This window comes from Pogoniulus pusillus, chromosome 15 (assembly GCF_015220805.1).
Source record: "Pogoniulus pusillus isolate bPogPus1 chromosome 15, bPogPus1.pri, whole genome shotgun sequence".
Lineage (NCBI taxonomy): Eukaryota > Metazoa > Chordata > Aves > Piciformes > Lybiidae > Pogoniulus > Pogoniulus pusillus.
This window is the reverse complement of record NC_087278.1, coordinates 20,076,914-20,097,956: the sequence shown is the minus strand read 5'-3', so window position 1 is coordinate 20,097,956 and position 21,043 is coordinate 20,076,914. Positions and strand designations below refer to the sequence as shown.

Below are 21,043 nucleotides of genomic sequence, written 5' to 3'. Positions count from 1 at the left end.
AAGCACCTAAGGGACATTACCACATACTAAGTATGAGGGGTCCAGATCACAAAATTACTGAGGCTGAAATAGACCTCTGAGATTATCAAGTCCACCTATGGCGTAACACCACCACATCATCCAGACCATGGCACTAAGTGCCACATCCAATCTTTCCTTAAACACCTCCAGGGATGGCAACTCCAGTACCTCCCTGGGCAGCCCATTCCAGTGCCTAATGCCCCTTCCCATGAGGAAGTGCTTCCTAACATCCAACCTAAACCTCCCCTGGTGCAGCGTTAGGCCATGCCCTCTCATCACAAGTTGCCTGGGAGCAGAGCCTGACCCCCAGCTTACTACAGCTTCCCTTCAGGTAGCTGTAGAGTGTTAAAAGGTCCCCCCTGAGTTTCCTCCAGGCTGAACACCCCCAGCTCTCTCAGGCTCTCCTCATCAGCCTTCTCCTCCAGTGCCTTCCCCAGTCTCATTCATAGAATCAAGCAGGTTGGAAGAGACCTCCAAGATCACCCAGCCCTGGCCAATCAATCAGACCATGGCACTAAGTGCCCCAGCCAGGCTTGGCTTCAACACCTCCAGGGACAGTGACTCCAGCACCTCCCTGGGCAGCCTGTTCCAATGCCAATCACTCTCTCTGACAACAACTTCCTCAGAACATCCAGCCTAGACCTCCCCTGGCACAACTTCACACTGTGTCCCCTTCTTCTGTTGCTGCTTGCCTGGCAGCAGAGCCCAACCCCACCTGGCTACAGCCTCCCTTCAGGTAGTTGCAGACAGCAATGAGGTCATTGCTCTCCTCTGGATCCACTCCAGCCCCTCAAAGTCTCTTTTGCAACGAGGGCCCAAAGCTGCAACAGTGCTCAACCTGAGGCTTCACCAGTGCCAATACAGGGCAGAATGACAGCCCTGGTCCTGCTGCCCAAACTACTCCTGATACCAGCCAAGATACCATTGGCAACAGAGAGTGGTATAACTGATCATTGACATGCACAGAGTCCTGGCCCAAGGCTTGCATTTGAAATTGTAAGCTATGTTCAAGAAGAAGAAAGGCCCAAGCTGAGTATTTCTAGCCAAAGATTGCATTATGAATGCCTCCAAACTGTTCAAGTGGCACAATCTGTTGAACACTCTCTGCCTTCAGTGGAATTTGCATGACTCCCTAGCTGAGTTTGTTAGGTTGTTCATGATGTTGAGAGCTTGACCAGGGCTTGGATGTAGTTCTCCAGTAAAAATCAGAGTACATAAGATAAGAGCTTTTGGTACAAGAATGTCTCCATAAATTGGCCCAGCAGGAAATGCTCTTCTCTTTCCAGAGCTCTGTGTGTGCCTGGGCACATACTTGTATAAACTCACAGAGAGAGTGATTGGCATTGGAATGGGCTGCCCAGGGAGGTGGTGAAGTAGCTGTCCCTGGAGGTGTTGAAGCCAAGCCTGGCTGGGGCACTCAGTGCCATGGTCTGGTTGCTTGGCCAGGGCTGGGTGCTAGGTTGGACTGGCTGAGCTTGGAGGTCTCTTCCAACCTGCTTGATTCTATGATTCTTCCAGCAGAGAAGGGTCAAGCCTTTACACCTGGACTCAGACCATGTCTTCAGGCTGAAGCAAGCCAGTGGATGCTCTCATTGGTATTTGGTTGCACAGAAGGATGCACAGACCCCACAGAAGGGTGAATTTACACTTCACACTTCCTGAGTTTACTGTTGTTTGCTGGGTTGTCTGGTAAGGAACTTTGACTAAGGCTTCTACCCATGCCAGCTCAGCAGTAAAATTAAGGCATGACCTGTTTTGGCTCAAAGTGTTCTAGTGGGAGGTGTCCCTGCCTATAGTGGGGAGTTGGAACTAGGTGATCTTGGAGGTCCTATCCAACCTGAACCACTCTATAATTCTATGACTCTGTGTCCTCTGTGTTACACCTCACACATTATGGCTCCTCCTGGTTTTTTTTTGTGGCTAAGTTTGAAGTGAAAAGTAATGCTTGGAGCATCTCTGTTTATATAGTTAAAAGAGCATTAATTTGATATAAACCCCAGGTTTGATAATATTGTTGACACTGTTGTTAGAAGCAATTGAGGCAGAGAGGACTTGCATCCTCTTTACTGGCAGCTTATTCAGCTTTCTGTTTCATGGACTCTATAAGCCTGATACTACACAGCTATAAGGAGAAATTCTACAAGTTTGATTACAGGTTTCTGGGCTTTGAGTACTTTCCTTTGCATTGCTAAAGCTGGAATTTGTTCATAGCAGTTATTGCTCCAAGCAAGCTGTAGTTCAGGTATAAATGGGAGACAGTAAATTACAGAGTGCCAGCTGAAATAATAGTCTGCTTTTCATTGCTGTGAGAATTGACAAGTGCCCCTGAAATGCACAAAGCACAAAAGGACAGGTGCAAAGGTGACTGGGGAAATGCTGGCCCTTTGCTCTGCTGCTGCTGAGGGCTCTGAGAAAGGAGCTCTTGATGTTGGAAGGTAGGAGAGCCCTGCAGAGGCACCGTGGTGGGCAGAGGCCAATGGGATGAGATTGAACAAGGCTAAGTGCAGTGTTCTACAGTTTGGCCACAACAACCCCAAACAGTGCTACAGGCTGGGGACAGAGTGGCTGAGAGCAGCCAGGCAGAGAGAGACCTCGGGGTACTGGTAGAGAGTAGCTGAAGCTGAGGCAGCAGTGCCCAGGTGGGCAGCAGAGCCAATGGCATCCTGGGCTGGCTCAGGAGCAGTGTGGGCAGCAGGACAAGGGAGGTTCTTCTGCCCCTATGCTCAGCACTGCTCAGGCCACACCTTGAGTGCTGTGTCCAGTTCTGGGCTCCTCAATTCAAGAGAGATGTTGAGGTGCTGGAAGCTGTCCACAGGAGGGTGACAAAGCTGGAGAGGGGCCTGGAGCACAGCCCTGTGAGGAGAGGCTGAGGGAGCTGGGGGTGTGCAGCCTGCAGCAGAGGAGGCTCAGGGCAGAGCTCATTGCTGTCTGCAGCTACCTGAAGGGAGGCTGTAGCCAGGTGGGGTTGAGCTCTGCTGCCAGGCAAGCAGCAAGAGAAGAAGGGGACACAGTGTGAAGTTGTGCCAGGGGAGGTCTAGGCTGGATGTGAGGAGGAAGCTGTTGCCAGAGAGAGTGATTGGCATTGGAATGGGCTGCCCAGAGAGGTGGTGGAGTGGCTGTGGCTGGAGGTTTTGAAGCCAAGCCTGGCTGGGGCACTTAGTGCCATGGTCTGGTTGCTTGGCCAGGGCTGGGTGCTAGGTTGGACTGGCTGAGCTTGGAGCTCTCTTCCAGCTTGCTTGATTCTATGAGAGCAGGAAGGGACCAGAGTCTGTCCCTGACTGGTGACAATGCCAGGCACAGGGAGAGAAGGTGAAGACAACCTCTGTAATTGCTTCCCTTGTAAGGTTTCCTGCATTTTAATTGGTCAGATGACCAGAAGGTAGCTATATGCCAGCCAAGATCACTGTTGTTGAATCCTGGTGTTTATTTAACAGCACTGAAAATGTGACATAACCCAAAAGCTATGCTTTGGTAGAAATTGTCTGTCACACCCCTGAAATATCACACCCTTCTTTACTGCTGGATTGTGCATTGCTTCATAAGCAAATGACAGAGAATGCAACCACAAGCAAATTATGTCTTTTCTAATCAAGTTTCAACTTACAGTGAAAGTTCTCCTTGGAGCACTCTTTAGTTTCTACTTAACTTACTACTGCAGCCATACATGCAGTTTGTGGCTTCTCCATGTGAGTAGCAGGAGAACTTTAACACCTCAGGAACTGAGGATAGTCAGACAAAATGAAATGATTTTCTCTGTAGAGGACCAAACTCTTTCCTGTGATGCCTGAGACCAGCCTGTCACAGCAGAGCAGGCATCAGATCACAGGCTCACAGGGTGTTAGAGGTTGGAAGGGAGCCAAGGAGATCATAGACTCCAATCCCCCTGCCACAGCAGGACCATACAGTCTAGCTCAGGTCACACAGGGGCACGTCCAGACAGACCTTGAAAGGCTCCAGAGGAGGAGACTCCACAACCTCTCTGGGGTTGTGCCAAAGCTGTGCCAGGGCTCTGGGACCCTTACAGTGAAGAAGTTCTCTCTTGTGTTGAGCTGGAACCTCCTGTGCTGCAGCTTCCATCCATTGCTCCTTGTCCTATCCCAGGGAGCAGTGAGCAGAGCCTGTCCCCCACTCCTGACCCCCAGCCCTCAGGTATTTATAAACATTGATTAAATCCCCTCTCAGTCTTCTCTTCTCCAGACTAAGCAGCTCCAGGTTGTAGAATCATAGAATCAAGCAGGTTGGAAGAGGCCTCCAGGCTCATCCAGTCCAACCTAGCACCCAGCCCTGGCCAATGAACCAGACCATGGCACTAAGTGCCCCAACCAGGCTTGGCTTCAACACCATCAGGGATGGCAACTCCACCACTTCTCTGGGCAGCCCATTCCAATACCAGTCACTCTCTGGGTTATAAACTAAAAACTAAGGGAAAGAATAGAGCCACAGAATGGTCTGGGTTGGAAAGGACTTCCAAAGGTCAACTAGTCCAAGCCTCTCTGCAGTCAGCAGGGACATCCTCAACTAGATAAAGTTGAGGCCCTGATGAGCCTCACCATGAATATCTCCAGGAATGGAGCCCCAACTACCTTCCTTGGCAACCTGTTCCAGTGTTCCAGTTCATGGTACAGAACTTGTTCCTAACATCCAATCTAAATCTGCTCTTCCCTAGTTCCAGTTCATGGTACAGAACTTGTTCCTAACATGCAATCTAAATCTGCTCTTCCCTAGTTCCAGTTCATGGTACAGAACTTGTTCCTAGCATTCAGTCTGAATCTACTCTTCCCTAGTTGCAGTTCATGGTACAGAACTTGTTCCTAGCATCCAATCTGAATCTGCTCTTCCCTAGTTCCAGTTCATGGTACAGAACTTGTTCCTAGCATTCAATCTGAATCTACTCTTCCCTAGTTGCAGTTCATGGTACAGAACTTGTTCCTAGCATCCAATCTGAATCTGCTCTGCCCTAGTTCCAGTTCATGGTACAGAACTTGTTCCTAGCATCCAATCTGAATCTGCTCTTCCCTAGTTCCAGTTCATGGTACAGAACTTGTTCCTAGCATTCAATCTGAATCTACTCTTCCCTAGTTGCAGTTCATGGTACAGAACTTGTTCCTAGCATCCAATCTGAATCTGCTCTGCCCTAGATTGAAGCAATTGCTTGGTTGTAGCCATAGGAATGCTTCTTAGTACTAAACCCCAGAAGAGTGAAGAAGGTTTACCACTGGGAAATGGCAGAATCTCCATTACTTGAGATATATGAAACTGGACAGCAAAAGAGAACCCAAACCAAAGACAAAGAAAGAAAGAAACCAACAAACCAAACCAACCAATCAAAGAAATGACAATTCCAGAGGGGTTGTGGAGTCTCTCTCTCTGGGGATGTTCAAAACCTGCCTGGAAGTGTTCCTCTGTGGTGTGGTGTAGGTGATGCTGGCAGGGGGGTTGGATTGGGTGAGCTTTGGAGGTCCCTTCCAGCCCCTGACATTCTGTGACTCTATGACAACAAAATCAAACAAAACAAACACACAACCAACCAAAGCAACCCAAAACACATCAAGAGGCAGTTCAGCACTTTCATGGTGAGGTGCATAGCTTTGTTTTTGTCAGTGCTCAAGAGATCTCCTCTGAAACATTAGGTAGGGATTGCCAGACTTTGCCTGCTGCATGTGATTTAATGTGCCAAGTGTTGGTCATCTGTGAAATGAAGTCACAGAGTTAACCAGGTTGGGAAAGACCTTCCAGATCATTGAGTCCAACCTATCACCTAATGTCTTCTAATTAACTAAACACTAAGTGCCTCATCCAGCCTGCTTTAAAACATTTCCAGGGATGGGGACTCCACCACCTCCCTGGGCAGCCCATTCCAATGCCAATCATACTTTCTGTGGAGAACTTCTTCCTAACATCCAGCCTAAACCTGCTCTGGCACAGATTGAGACTGTGTTCTGTTGTTCTATCCTTGGGTGACTGGGAGAAGAGCCCAACCCCACCTGGCTACAACCTCCTTTCAGGTAGTTGTAGAAAGCAATGAGCTCTGCCCTGAGCCTCTTCTTCTCCAGACTAAACCACCCCAGCTCTCTGCTGCCAATCACTCTTCCTGTGAAAAACTTCTTCATGCCCAGCCTAAACCTACCCTGGCACAGCTTGAGACTGCTGACATGCCAGTGTCCTAGGCTGAAATGTCATAGGAGTGTAGCTGCAGATTCTTTTTGCCCTGTGAGATGCTTACCCCAAGTTCCCTGCAGTGAGCTCTATTGGGAGGTTTCAAAAGAGACTTTGAGCCAAGCCAAGTTGGTCTCCTCCGTGAGAACATGAAAGAGGCTGTGGCATCCTTCATTTTCCCAGAGAGGGAACAGTTAAAAATATTCTTCAAACAAGGAGCAGATGTTAATGTCATCAGAATGGATTTCCATCAAAAAACAGAGTTCTGCTTCCCTTGCTGAATGCCAGGAGCTTTGCACAGCTCTCTGTGCCTTTGCCTGCCTCTTTCAGACTAGTGGCACAGAGGAGAGCTGGGGGCAGGGCGAGCTGCTTACTGCCTCTGAAACGCATCAGAGACTTTGCTCTAAAAGTTACTCACTTGGGCGTTTGCAAACTGCCCTGGAAATGGACTAAACAAAGAGCTAAAGAAACATGATGGCATTTGGACAGCAAGGCAAAACCCCAGTGAGCAGCACAGCAGATCCACTGCTGACAGATGCAGGAAGGCATGCTTGGGATGATGTGTGTTCCTCTGCAGCCTCTGCCTTACTCTGCCTTGCATGCAGGAATAGTTAAAGCAAAGATAACAAAATAGTCAGTGGCTTTCTGGATGGCCTCTGTTAGTATGAGTAGGTTCTGGAACCTCCCAGTAATAATTTCCTTTTGGAAAGCTCTCATATCTCCTTCCTCCTCCTCATTTTGCAGCTTTTCATCTTGAGGAGCTAGGAAAGAGCCTGTAATCTCTTTCATTGTTGTAATAGATGAGCAAACACTTCTACAGAGCTGTTTGTCTTGAGTTCATTGGCATGAACGACCCTCCTCAAGTGACCTAGTTCAGTGAGTGTTTGTTTGCTTGGCTTCTCCTCCTTCTAGTGTCTTCCTTAGGGGCCTTGGTGTCCTAGAGCCAAGTAATAAGCCCCGAAGCACCAGAACACATGAGAAAAGCAGGCTGAGACTTGCATCTCCTGCTCCCATCACTTCTTCATGCCTCAGACACCCGTGTGAAACTTTGAAATGATCTAGGGGAAGGTGATTTGCCTTTTCCTGCTCCATATGCAAGATCTTCACCTTAGGGCCACAGTCTACTGAGAGCATCCCTGTCAATTAAGTTGCTGAATAAGGTGAACAATTTGACTTAAAAATAATAAAGGGATTATTAAGTGCAAGGATCTATAACTGACTCAGCTCCTCCTCCTACTTCTTTTTAAAGGGGTTGCAAGCATGGCAAAATCTTGGCTGTGTGAACCTCCTGCAAAGGAACCAGTTCTGCATTGCTGTAAACAGAGGGAGCTGCTGGGTCCACACCCAACAGACAGCAGATTCTTGGCATCCCAAGTGCTGGCCTCAGTGCAGCCCTTCTTTGTGTTGCAAACTGAATCACAACGTGGCCCTGTAGCTCTGGTTAAAACAGTGATGCTGCTCAGCTGAATGAGCCTTCTGACTTCAGTGAGTGGCATAACTCTGAGGACAGCCAAAGGTGAACCACAGAATTTCTTAGATTGGAAAAAACCTTCAAGATCATAGAGTCCAATCATCAGTTTCACACTGACAAGTCCTTGTCTAAACCAAATCCCTCAGCACAACATCTCATCACTATGGTTGGAAAGGACCACCAGGATCAGCCAGTCCAACCTTCATCCCAGCAGCCTTCACCACCAGACCACAGCCTCAAGAGCCACATCCACTCCCATCTTAAACACCTCCAGGGATGATGACTCCTCGACCTCCCTGGGCAGCCTGCTCCAGTGCCTGACCGCCCACTCAGGAAAGAACTTCCTCCCAACAGCCAACCTAAACCTCCCCTGATGCTACTTGAGGCCATTTCCTCTTGTCCTATCATTAGTAATTCAGAAGAGACCAGCTCCAGCCTCACTGCAACCTCCTTTTAGGTAGTTGTAGAGGGCAATAAGGTCCCCTCTCAGCCTTCTCTTCTCCAGACTAAACACCCCCAGCTCCCTCAGCTGCTCCTCACAGGTCCTGTCTGCCAGACCTCCCCCCAGCCTCATTGCCCTTCTCTGCCCCTGCTCCAGCACCTCGATGTCCCTCCTGTGCTGTGGTGACCAAAACTGGACACACTACTGGAGGTGTGGTTTCATGAGTGCTGAGTACAGGGGCATGATCACCTCCCTCCTCCTGCTGACCACACCATTGCTGATCCAGGCCAGGATGCTGTTGGCCACCTGGGCACGCTGCTGGCTCATGTTCAGGTGGCTGGCCAGCAACTGCTCTGCAGCCACCAGTGCCACACTGCTGTTCATGGAGGTGAACTGTCTGGGGTGGGTTGATACACCTGTGTTCAGAATCTGATCTTGCACCTTGGCAAGGTATTACCTTTATTCTATGTGGAAGCAGTTTGTGGGCACCTCAGTAGCCTACCTATTCCAGGGTGGATTGAAAAGAGTGTACAAGTTGCTTAGTCGGGGAGAAATGTGCTTCTGACATGAGAATAAATACAGACCTGAGTTAGAAACCTGTAGGGCTGCCTTGGAACCCAACTGATAGTTTCATAAACATCACCTTTTACCTCTGGCATCTGACTAAAATGGATGTTTGGGCAGAACAGTGATACAAGCTCTGTTTAACTGAGCTGTTTCTGGGCTCCTCAGTTCAGGAGAGATGTTGAGGTGCTGGAAGGTGTCCAGAGAAGGGTGACAAAGCTGGTGAGGGGCCTGGAGCACAGCCCTGTGAGGAGAGGCTGAGGGAGCTGGGGGTGTGCAGCCTGCAGAAGAGGAGGCTCAGGGCAGAGCTCATTGCTGTCTGCAGCTACCTGAAGGGAGGCTGTAGCCAGGTGGGGTTGGGCTCTGCTGCCAGACAAGCAGCAACAGAACAAGAGGACACAGCCTCAAGTTGTGGCAGGGTAGGTCTAGGCTGGGTGTTAGGAGGAAGTTGTTGTCAGAGAGAGTGATTGGCATTGGAATGGGCTGCCCAGGGAGGTGGTGGAGTTGCCATCCCTGGAGGTGTTCAAGACAAGACTGGATGAGGCACTTAGTGCCATGGTCTGGTTGATTGGCCAGGGCTGGGTGCTAGGTTGGATTGGATGATCTTGGAGGTCTCTTCCAACTTGGTTGATTCAATGATTCTAACTAATGCTCTTCCATAGGGAAGAACTCTGCTTCTGTAATTCCCCAGTAGCAGAAATGCCTTTTCCAGGAACAGTAACAATAACTCCCTTCTTCCCAGCACTCTTAAGGACTCTGTGCATTCACACTGCCTTACATACTCTCTTGCCCTTGAGGTCAGAGTGAAAGAAACAGAGATAGCCTGTCTGCTGCACCTTCATCTCACTTGAAGATCTCTTCATACTTAAAAGAAATTGACTCTGTGTTTTCCTCTCCTTACCATCAGCACTATTTCATAGAATCATAGAATTGTCAGGGTTGGAAGGGACCCCAAGGATCATCTAGCTCCAGCCCCCCTGCCATGGGCAGGGAAACCTCACATCAGACCAGATTGCACAGAGCCACATCCAGCCTGGCCTTAAACACCTCCAGGGATGAGGCTTCCACCACCTCCCTGGGCAACCTGTTCCAGGGTCTCACCACCTTCATGGTGAACAACTTCTTCCTAACATCCAATCTGAATCTGCCCACTTCTAGATTTACACCATTCCCCCTGGTCCTATCACTACTCAACACCCTAAAAAGTCCCTCCCCAGCTTTCTTGTAGCCTGCTTCAGGTAATGGAAGGTCACAATAAGGTCTTCTCAGAGCCTTCTCCTCTCCAGCCTGCAGAGCCCCAACTCTCTCAGCCTGGCTCCATAGGAGAGGTGCTCCAGCTCTCTGGTCATCCTCGTGGCCCTTCTCTGGACACCTTCCAGCACATCCACATCTTTCTTGTAATGGGAGCTCCAGAACTGGATGCAGTACTCCAGATGGGGTCTCAGCAGGGTGGAGTAGAGGGGAAGAATCATCTGCTGGCCACACTTCCCTTGCTGCAGCCCAGGCTCTAGTTGACTCTCTGGGCTGCAAGTGCACACTGCTGGCTTGTCTTGAGTGTCTCATCCACCAACGCTTCCAGATGCTTCTCCTGATGGCTTCTCTCAAACTTGTCACTGCCCAGCCTATATTGGTGCTTGGGATTGCCTCAGCCCAGGTGCAGGACCTTGCCTTCTCTTGATCCAGACTGTAATGGCAGTGCATTTAATACACTGACAGATGGTGTTCTCACAGGTGATTTAGACCCATCGGACTGCAGAAGGGGTACAGGAAGAAACTGCAGCTTCTTGGGCTGTTGCAAACCCTGAGCTCATACATTCTGACATGGAAATCATTCAGCTCTCATGAAAATCTGTCTGCTTGAAACTGTAGATTTTACAGGAGGGGAAAATAGAGTTAATTGACTGCAGGATTTGGGCAGGAGGTAAAGGAGTACCAGTGGCCCATGCAAAGTGCAGCCGTTGGTCTCTTGCAAGCTCTGAGGGCAAACCCTGTTGGAGTTGATGCCTCCTTGGGCATCCAGCATCCTCCATTTCTTGGGTGGGGAGAGGATTGCCTCAGTGCTCACTCAGAGCTAAGAGTGCCACCTACTGAACCCACACACTACTTCCCACAGCAGGTTGAGTTTGCAGTGGAGGTTTCCTAGGAGAGCACTAATCCATCCACACCCACTCTTGGAGTTTCTGAGGTTTAGCAAGATCAGAGCCTGGGGTGGAATGGCTGCAGGACTGCACAGTAAGCTGTTTCAGTTCACTCACATCCATGAGCTTGGAAGCAAGCATGTGCAATCACAGTGCTGCCTCCGTTTAGATCACTTCCTATTTCTCTTCCCTGCCTCATTCACTGGGTTAGGTGGAAGAACATTGAGGAGAATCTGTTGGGTTGGGTGTTTTTACCACTGCTGCAGCTGAGCTTGCAACTGCTCCCCACGTCCCCAGACTTGTTCCTGTTTGGCAGCAGCCAGACCTTTCACAAGTTACTCTGGATGCAAGTGCCTGCAAAATACTTAAGCAATGATTTAGGATCAAATGAGAGGACTGCTTCCTGGACTGTTGTTTTGTACTAGGGTCCTCTCCTCATCTCACCTCTTGAGAGGCAGGACTGTGACTTCCCTACCAGCAGATATGCTGCACAGTGCTCAGATGGCTGTTCAAGGCAAGGTTGGACGTGGCACTTAGTGCCATGGTCTAGCCTTGAGCTCTGTGGTAAAGGGTTGGACTTGATGATCTGTGAGGTCTCTTCCAACCCTGATGATACTGTGATACTGTGTGATGAGCTTGTTGAACAGAAACTGCCTCTTGTGAGAGCTGGATGGGAAGTGAGCATTCCTCAGCCAGGTTGAGCTGCTGAGAAATGGGCAGGAATTTCTGTTAACAGGGGGCCCAGGCATAGCAAAGAGGATCTATTAGAGAGAATACAGTAAAACTCCCCATCATCATATGATCACAGAGGAGAGGAGGGCAAAGGAAGGGGAGGGAGGATACGAAGTAGATAATGAGCTCCACAATAGGCAAATAGGGAGCGTCATTACCAGAGCTACAGGACCAACCAAATGGTTAACCTGTGGGATGGAAAGAGCCTCCAATGAGCCTGACATGCCTGGAAGGATAATGGCATTTTTATTATCTCATTCCACACCCTGATCATCTGTCCGTGTGCTCCCCGGAGCTGGCAGCAGCCTGCACCGATTCGCAGGCTGCAGACATGATCAGCAGATCCTACTGCAGGCAGAACTTGTCAAGCCTTTCCAAGTGAGTTGCTGATTTATTATCATCTCTGTATGGATTTAGCCTTTTGTGGTGTGTAGGAAGTGCTGGCTGGTGGTGATCAGAGCAGGGAGCAGATTGGTGTAGCAAGCTGGGAAGCTGATTGAACTGGGGCATAAGCACTGGATGCAGGCTGGCTTCTTTCGCCCCGCTTTCTGCTGTGCCGTGCTCTGTTTAAAGTCTGTCTTTGTATGCATTGCTCTTACCTGGAGCACAGGATTTGAATTGCTTTCTCTGTGGCAGAAGAGTGTGTTGGAAGGACTGGCTGCTGGTAGGAATTGTGGTGGTGGGAAACATGCAGAGGTCTCATTGTTTGTGTGAAAACTCAACTCGTGTAACTCAGATTGCTTTTCGCCGAGTAAATGAAGTCCTCATGGCACATTCATCCCTTAATGTGGGAGGGAAACGAGAGGAGGAAATCAGTTAGCCTGTGTAAAGAAAGGATCTGCTGCATTTGGATCCCATGGTGGGGTTTTGTTTGTCTGCTTTACGTGGGGAAGGATGGAAAAACAGGACGCTGCAGCGTTTCTGAAGCGCTGTGATTTGTGTCAGGGTTTTGTGTCAAAGGTGGGAGAAGTTCTGAACAGCAACTGGGATTTCTGTCTCCTAAAGTTTCCAGCATGAAATCTTGTGTTCTTAGAGGGAGAGCAGGGATTTCTGAAACCCAGCCCTTCCAAGAAGTCACTTCCAGGAATCTGAAATACTTCGTTGTGCTTTCCAAGTTGGGAAACAAATACTAAGAGCATGTCAAAGGAGTTCGTTTTGCATTGGGCCATGGTGGAATGCAGCTGCAAGCTAGAGGAGCCAGCCCTCCTGTACTGCTCTGCAGCAGTGGGGAGAAGCTGGGGCAGAGCACCAGTTCCTCTGCAACCAGCCTGAGGGAAAGCACAAGAGTGAAGTGGATGAGATTTGGGCAGTTTAGGGCTGACATAGCTGCTGGAAAGAGTGAAGTGGGTGAGATTTGGGCACTTTAGTGCTGACACAGCTGCTGGAAAGAGTGAAGTGGGTGAGATTTGGGCACTTTAGTGCTGATACAGCTGCTGGAAAGAGTGAAGTGGGTGAGATTTGGGCACTTTAGTGCTGATACAGCTGCTGGAAAGAGTGAAGTGGGTGAGATTTAGGCTCTTTAGGGCTGATACAGCTGCTGGAAAGAGTGAAGTGGGTGAGATTTGGGCACTTTAGGGCTGATACAGCTGCTGGGAAGAGTGAAGTGGGTGAGATTTGGGCACTTTAGGGCTGATACAGCTGCTGGGAAGAGTGAAGTGGGTGAGATTTAGGCTCTTTAGGGCTGATACAGCTGCTGGAAAGAGTGAAGTGGGTGAGATTTGGGCACTTTAGGGCTGATACAGCTGCTGGAAAGAGTGAAGTGGGTGAGATTTTGGCTCCTGATTCTTACTGTGGGCAGTGGTGCAGCGACCCAGGCTGCACTCAGAGACCAGGCTCACCTCAGAGACCCTTTGACTGATCTGCTTTGGGGCTGGTTTAGCCTTGTGTTGGGGCCTATTTAGTTTAAGTACATATCATCAGGTTTCCTTGCTGAGAGGAATTCTCCTCCACTCCCTGCTGGATGAAAGAGTGGACCAGAAATGCATTAACTTTGTCTGGTGTAGCTCTGAGGCATTGAAGGGGTGGTGGGAGTGATGCCCTAGCTGGTGTATAAAGCAGCAGTTCTCCTGTGGGAATTGAGTTCCCTGAAGTCAGAGAAACTGTAGCTGAGTGAAACCAATTCACTTCTTTTCTCTTGAATAATTAGCTGCTGCACTGTTGGTTCCCTGCATCTTATAGTTTTATAGAGTGGTTTGAGTTGGAAGGGACCTTTAAGGGTCACCTTTAAAATTCCCAGAGAGAGTGATTGGCACTGGAATGGGCTGCCCAGGGAGGTGGTGGAGGCACTGTCCCTGGAGATGTTGAAGCCAAGCCTGGCTGGGGCACTTAGTGCCATGGTCTGGTTGCTTGGCCAGGGCTGGGTGCTAGGTTGGGTTGGATGATCTTGGAGGTATCTTCCAGCCTGCTTGATTCTGTGATTCGATGATTGGCTAGGGCTGGATGCTAGGTTGGACTGGCTGAGCTTGGAGGTCTCTTCCAACCTTCCATCAGTCCCTCTGGATGGATCCCTGCCCTCCAGGCTGGCTGCTGCACCACATAGCTTGGTGTGGTCAGCAAACTTGCTGAGGCTGCCCTCAATGCTTCAGTTTATGGCACCCACACAGATGTTGAACAAGACTGGTCCCAGGACTGATCCCTGAGGAAGTGCTGTGACAGCTGAATAAAACCCTGTTAGCATCTGATACTCTGGAAATTACAAGCAGAAGCTCTCATCATAGCCAAGAAATCATTTTGATTGGCCTGAAAATATAAAGACTACTTAATAAATGTATAGAAATTGAATTGTTTTGCTGGACACAGCACTCAAGGTAGCTGCAGACAGTAATGAGCTCTGCCCTGAGCCTCCTCTTCTGCAGGCTGCACACCCCCAGCTCCCTCAGCCTCTCCTCACAGGGCTGTGCTCCAGGACCCTCACTGGCTTCATTGCCCTTCTCTGGACACCTTCCAGCACCTCAACATCTCTCTTGAATTGAGGACCTGAGAACTGGACACAGCACTCAAGGTGTGGCCTGAGCAGTGCTGAGCACAGGGGCAGAAGAACCTCCCTTGTCCTGCTGCCCACACTGCTCCTGAGCCAGCCCAGGATGCCATTGGCTCTGCTGCCCACCTGGGCATGCTGCTGCCTCATCTTCAGCCTACTATCTTCTCAAGACTAAGCATCCCCAGATCTCTCAGTCTCTCTTTGTGGCTGCTTTTGTGCTTTGTTTGTCTGTAGAAGCCCTGAAATGCAGTGAAATGCAGTACAGAAGTCACCACAGCTTCAGCAAAGCTGCCTGGATGTGCAAACAGCTGCGCTGCTAAAGTTTACAATTCTGGTTCTGTGCAATCTCAGCCTTCAGTCATTTATCCATTCCAATTCTAATTCTCCCTTCCATAAAATCTGCACTCAAGTTTTGGAGCCCAAACTAAGCTGATGTTGTCCCTTTTAATTTAGGACTCAGCCCTTTTTATTCCTCCTCTGTGCTTTATTTTTATGGGTTGCTTTCTCTTTTTTGTGCTGATGTGCAGCACATATCGTTAAAGCCACTTAGCACAGCCAGAATTTTACAGCATGGAGACTGTCCTAATAAGGGAAAAAAGCTTGGGCCTTTTTTTGGTGAGGTCAGAGAAACCAGGCAGTGGTAATTTTTGTGCTGATTGAGGAGGATAAGGCGCGGTTTGGCAGGTGCCGCGTTGGTTTGGCGTCTGCTGACAGGGTTCCTCTTTTCTACAGCTCAAATCCTTTGCAGAGCAGGCAGTGAGAGGGAGGACTTCCTCCACACATCCCCTTCACCTTTCCCTCCCTTTTTCCTTCTCTCTTCCAGAAGTTTTGCTGTGAAACCTCCTTCTGACAGCACTAGAAAGAGATGGAAGTGGAGACAAGCTGTGAATCAAGTCTCAAGATTGTTGAAACGGAGTGGGGGAGAGGGAAGGGAAGAGCAGCAGAGATTGTAGAGTGGGGGAGAGGGAAGGGAAGGCAAGGGAAGAGCAGCAGAGATTGTAGAGTGGGGGAGGGGGAAGAGAAGGCAAGGGAAGAGCAGCAGAGATTGTTGAAATGGAGTGGGGAAGAGGGAAGGGAAGGCAGAAGAACAGCAGAGATTCTTGAAATGGATTGGGGAAGAGGGAAGGGAAGGCAAGGGAAGAGCAGCAGAGATTGCTGAGTAGGGGAGAGGGAAGGGAAGGCAAAGGATGAGCAGCAGAGATTGTTGAAATGGAATGGGGCAGAGGGAAGGGAATGCAAGGGACAAGCAACAGAGATTCTTCAGTGAGGGAGAGGGAAGGAAAGGCAGGAGAAGGGCAGCAGGGATTGTTAAGTAAGGGAGAGGGAAGGGAATGCAAGGGAAGAGCAGCAGAGATTGTTGAGTGAGGGAGAGGGAAGGGAACTCAAGGGAAGAGCAGCAGAGATTGTTGAGTGAGGGAAAGGAAAGGGAATGCAAGGGAAGAGCAGCAGAGATTGTTGAGTGAGGGAGAGGGAAGGGAACTCAAGGGAAGAGCAGCAGAGATTGTTGAGTGAGGGAGAGGGAAGGGAAGGCAAGGGAAGAGCAGCAGAGATTGTTGAGTAAGGGAGAGGGAAGGGGATACAAGGGAAGAGCAGCAGAGACTGTTGAGTGAGGGAGAGGGAAGGGAACTCAAGGGAATAGCAGCAGAGACTGTTGAGTGAGGGAGAGGGAAGGGAACTCAAGGGAATAGCAGCAGAGACTGTTGAGTGAGGGAGAGGGAAGGAAAGGCAGGAGAAGAGCAGCAGAGATTGTTGAAATGGAATGGGGCAGAGGGAAGGGAACTCAAGGGAAGAGCAGCAGAGAAAACAGCAGCCCATTTATTGTACCCTGGGTTGTATTGATTGGAGCTCCACGAGCTGCTGGCAGCAGCCCTCCTTACAGGAAGGAATACAAAGGATTTGGAAATAAAAATAGCACACTAAGATTTGCAGCCCAAGCAGCCCAAGTCAGCCCCTGGCATTAGTCAGCAGGGCTGTCAAAAGCTGCAGCATTCCACCTCCTGAGCCCCCAGCAGCTGGTCCTCAAGCTCAGTTACAGATGAGAAGGTTCCAGCAAGCCACCAGCATCCACTGGGATGATGAAAGCAGGCTGAAAGAATCGGAGGTGTTCAGCCTGGAGAAGAGAAGGCTCCAGGGAGAGCTTAGACCTGCATTCCTCAGGGAGGTGGTGAAGTCCCCATCCCTGGAGGTGTTTAAGAGGAGGTTGGATGAGGCACTTAGTGCCAGGGGTTAGTTAATCAGAAGGGTTGGGTGATGGGTTGGACTCGATGATCCTAGAGGTCTTTTCCAACTCTGTTTTCAATACCTGTGACATACAAGAAGGAGTTTCTGCCAGGCCAAGACTGCCATACCATAGTCATCTTCTTAGGGAAGAGCAAGCACATTGCATAGTTTTCCATGTGGCTGGTTTTACATCTCAAGCATTTTAACAGTGTTCTGTCAGGGAAGGAACATTTTAGTCTAAGGTATTATGGTCCAGTCTTGCTCCTCTTGAAAATGTGTCATTGAAGAAAAGTGCTAACTACAAGGTTTAGTTGATGCTTTAAATGGCTCCAGTGTTTTTCTTTCAGCTTGCTTTGAAGGCTCATACTGAATTCCAGAGATGAGTAACTCATCCCAGGCTTAAATACAGGCTTCAGATCTCGGGTTTGAAACTGACTTCTGACAAGAGAAGTTTCAGGCGAGGGCAGAAGGTTGCATTTCAATTCTTCCCTTCCTCAGTCCCTGTTTCTCTTGGTAAGTCAGACAAGAAGCCAGGTATGGGACCTGCTGAAATTTAGTCTGTGCTGCAGCAGGAGACCAAAAGTGAGGTAAAGTGACTGCCCCTTTCCCACACAATCCTCTGGTGCAGTTCTTTGACTCTAGGAATCAAAGAATCACAGAATGCCAGGGGCTGGAAGGGACCTCAGAAGATCATCATGAAGGGCAGGGAAGATGGTGAGAGGCCTGGAGCACAGCCCTGTGAGGAGAGGCTGAGCGATCTGGGGGTGTGCAGCCTGCAGAAGAGGAGGCTCAGAGTAGACCTCACTGCTGTCTACAGCTACCTGAAGGGAGGCTGTAGCCAGGTGGGGTTGGGCTCTGCTGCCAGGCAAGCAGCAACAGAAGAAGGGGACACAGTGTGAAGTTGTGCCAGGGGAGTTATGGGCTGGATGTTCTGAGGAAGTTGTTGTCAGAGAGAGTGATTGGCATTGGAATGGGCTGCCCAGGGAGGTGGTGGAGTCTCTGTGCCTGGAGGTGTTGAAGCCAAGCCTGGCTGGGGTACTTAGTGCCATGGTCTGGTTGCTTGGCCAGGGCTGGGTGCTAGGTTGGACTGGCTGAGCTTGGAGGTCTCTTCTAACCAGCTTGATTCTATGATCTATTCCAAGCCCTCTTCCAGAGCAAGATCCCCTCTACCACATCACCTGGCCACTAAGTACCTACTTTCCTTCATCACACAATTATTCTGTTTTCTTCATCACTCCTTTATTTTGTCTTCTCCTGAGAACTTTAGGCTCGATTGTATCACTTGTGAAACATTCCCCCCCCCCTTTCCCCCACACATCATAGTAATTCTAGAGCACATATCCTGTTATTGTTGAGGTTAGCTTACTGTAGGCAAAGGATGTGAAAGATAAACTTGGATGATAATAAAGCAGAAAAGAGAAATAAACAGCATTAGTGGCAGGGATTGGATGCACCAATTCACATGAAACCAAACACGCAGATGCACCATTAGCAGTTGGCTGCTCCCAAAAGCCTGCTGGACAGCTCTGGTTTTGAGGACTTGGTTGAGGTTCATTTTTCTGAGCACTGTTTGTATCCAGCTGCTCCTTTCTCAGAGTCAGAATCTCTTTTTTGAAGATCAGAGTCTTAGCTAACTTTGTTGTCTTCTTTAAAAGAAAAATATCCCATCCACCACTTTTATTCTAGCAAAGCAGCAGTGAGTCCCTGGAAGATTTGAGGTCAGGCTGAATGTGGCTCTGGGCAACCTGATCTAGTGGAAAGTGTCCTTGCCATGGGTTGGAAGTGTATGATCTATGAGGTCCCTTCCAACCCTGACAGTTCTGTGCTATCCAGGCTGTTGTGAGTGACTCCAGCAGAACCTCACATGCCAATCAGGGTGGATAAACTCTGTGCAAGTAGTCTTCATTCTCAGCCCTGAATCTTTAGATCACTTTCAAATGGCTTTATACCTGTGCTTGGGAGAATCTGATCATTGAATCATTGCATTATAGAGTCATTGAATCACAGAATCAACCAGGTTGGAAGGGACCCCCAAGCTCATCCAGTCCAACCTAGCACCCAGCCCTGTCTGGTCAACCAGACCATGGCACTAAGTGACTCATCCAGTGGGTCCTCCAAGTAAAGGCTGCTGTATTAAAGAGCAAAAATAGGTGGTTCTTGTTCTAGGTAGTTAAAAACCCTCTTGAGAAAACACCTCCTGAATGGTGCTGTGCATTTCAAAGATTTGAGAGCACAGCCCTTGCAGAACCAGCCCATGTGCACTTTCCCCCCCCCCCCCCCTTCCTTTTCCCAGTATTCTAAGACCTGTCCTAGAGTTGTGTCCTTGTCACTACAGGGAGTGGGATTTTTGGCTTGTGTTTGGGTTGTTGTAGTCAAATTGTCTGCAGATTATTTTAACCATAAAAAGTCTGTGACATGTTTCTGAAAAGGAGATTTTTGGCTTGCCATGTTCCATCCTCTCTGTGTTCAGCCCTGGAGATGCTTCTGTGTCATTGCAGAAGTACCTTCTAGCATCACAAATACTTCAGGGTTGTGTTTGGTTTTGGTTGGTGTTTTGTTTTCAGTGTTTCAGGATTTTGGGGGTTGTAATAGACAGGCAGACTGTGTAATATGAGCCAGCAGTGTGCCCAGGCAGCTGAATGTGAGCCAGCAGTGTGCCCAGGCAGCTGAATATGAGCCAGCAGCGTGCCCAGGCAGCTGAACGTGAGCCAGCAGTGTGCCCAGGCAGCTGAATGTGAGCCAGCAGTGTGCCCAGGCAGCTGAACGTGAGCCAGCAGTGTGCCCAGGCAGCTGAATGTGAGCCAGCAGTGTGCCCAGGCAGCTGAACGTGAGCCAGTAGTGTGCCCAGGCAGCTTAATATGAGCCAGCAGTGTGGCTGCCCAGGCAGCCAAGAAGGCCAATGGCATCCTGGCTTGGATTAAAAATGCTGTGGCCAGCAGGAGCTGAGAGGTGATTGTGCCCTTGGACTTGGCTTTGGTGAGGCCACACCTTGAGTGTTGTGTTCAGTTTTGGGCACTGCAATACAAGAGAGATGTGGAGGTGCTGGAGCAGGTCCAGAGGAGGGCAATGAAGCTGGGGAAGGGCCTGGAGAATAAATCTGATGAGGAGTGACTGAGGGAGCTGGGGATGGTTAGTGTGAAACAGAGGAGGCTGAGGGCAGACCTCATTGCTGACTACAGCTGCCTGAAGGGACATTGTGGAGAGGCTGCTGCTGGGCTCTGCTCACAGGCAGTTGGAGCCAGAAGAAGGGGGAATGGCCTCAAGCTGAGGCTGGAGAGGTTTGGATTGGACATGAGAAAAAAGTCTTTCATGGAGTGGTCAGGCACTGGAATGAGCTGCCCAGGGAGGTGGTGAAGTCACCTACCCTGGCTGTGTTTAAGGGTCCTTTGGATGTGGTGCTTGGGGATATGTTTTAAGGTGAATCTTGTAGAGTAGGATTCTGGGTTGGACTTGGTGCTCCTGAGGGGCTTTGCCAGCCTGGATGTTGCTGTGATTATTTTGGTGTGTATGTGTATTTTTGGTGTGCTTTTATTGTGTGTGTTTTTTGTTGCTGTTCTTCATTTGGGATTTTTCTTTGGTTTTATTTGAGTTAGTAACTCAGCAGAAGGGTGATGGAAGGGGGAGAGACACTCAAGGCTCAGTGCCACTGTGTGTTTCAGTAACCACCAGTGACATGGATTATCATGACATGCTGACATGGTCATAGTGGAGCCTGTTCATTTTCAGCTTCTTCCTGGCTTTCCTGTGCTCATGAGCTGCAGTGGCCTTTCCTTTGCCACGTGTTTCCTTTCCCCTCTTTCATAGAATCAGCCAGGTTGGAAGAGACCTCCAAGCTCATCCAGCCCAACCTAGCACCCAGCCCTATCCAGTCATCTGGACCATGGCACTGAGTGCCTCATCCAGGCTTTGCCTGAGGCTGGCAGGACATCGATAAAGTGTTACAGGATCAATGGGTGTAGTGCACAGACAGGTACAAAACTGAAGCACCAGCAAACCTCTGCCAATGAAGTGATCTTGGATCTGCTTGTGGGTCCTTCTGCCAGCTCCAGATGAGTGAGTGTCAGGGTTAGTGTACAGCTATAAGTGCATACAAACACTGGAGCCTTGCCCAAAATACTCCCACAAAGTAACCAAAGGTTTGGGAAGCTACTACCTGCTTTCCTACATTAAAGAGAACACTTCTAAGGGGTTTTCTCCTCTACTTCAGCTCCTCCAATTCATTGTCACATTCCAAGCAGCCCCTGTAACTCCTCACCCAATGGCATTTTAATGGGTGTTGTCATCCTCTTCCTCCACACCTGGCAGTCTCCTGCCTTCCA

At 49.4% G+C, this 21,043-nt stretch overlaps 1 protein-coding gene across 13 annotated transcripts in view; it reads left to right on the top strand.

Moving 5' to 3' along the window:
• Positions 1-21,043, top strand: part of CALD1 (caldesmon 1) — a 237,835-nt gene that overhangs the window by 164,099 nt on the left and 52,693 nt on the right. The window contains exon 1 of one of the 13 annotated variants that reach the window (XM_064155633.1): positions 11,658-11,902. The exons of the other annotated variants lie outside the window; for them this stretch is intronic. Coding sequence (XP_064011703.1) covers positions 11,856-11,902 — 47 coding nt within the window. The 5' untranslated portion in view covers positions 11,658-11,855. Of the gene's footprint in view, positions 1-11,657; positions 11,903-21,043 lie in introns of those variants that run through there. 13 annotated transcript variants of the gene reach the window in all.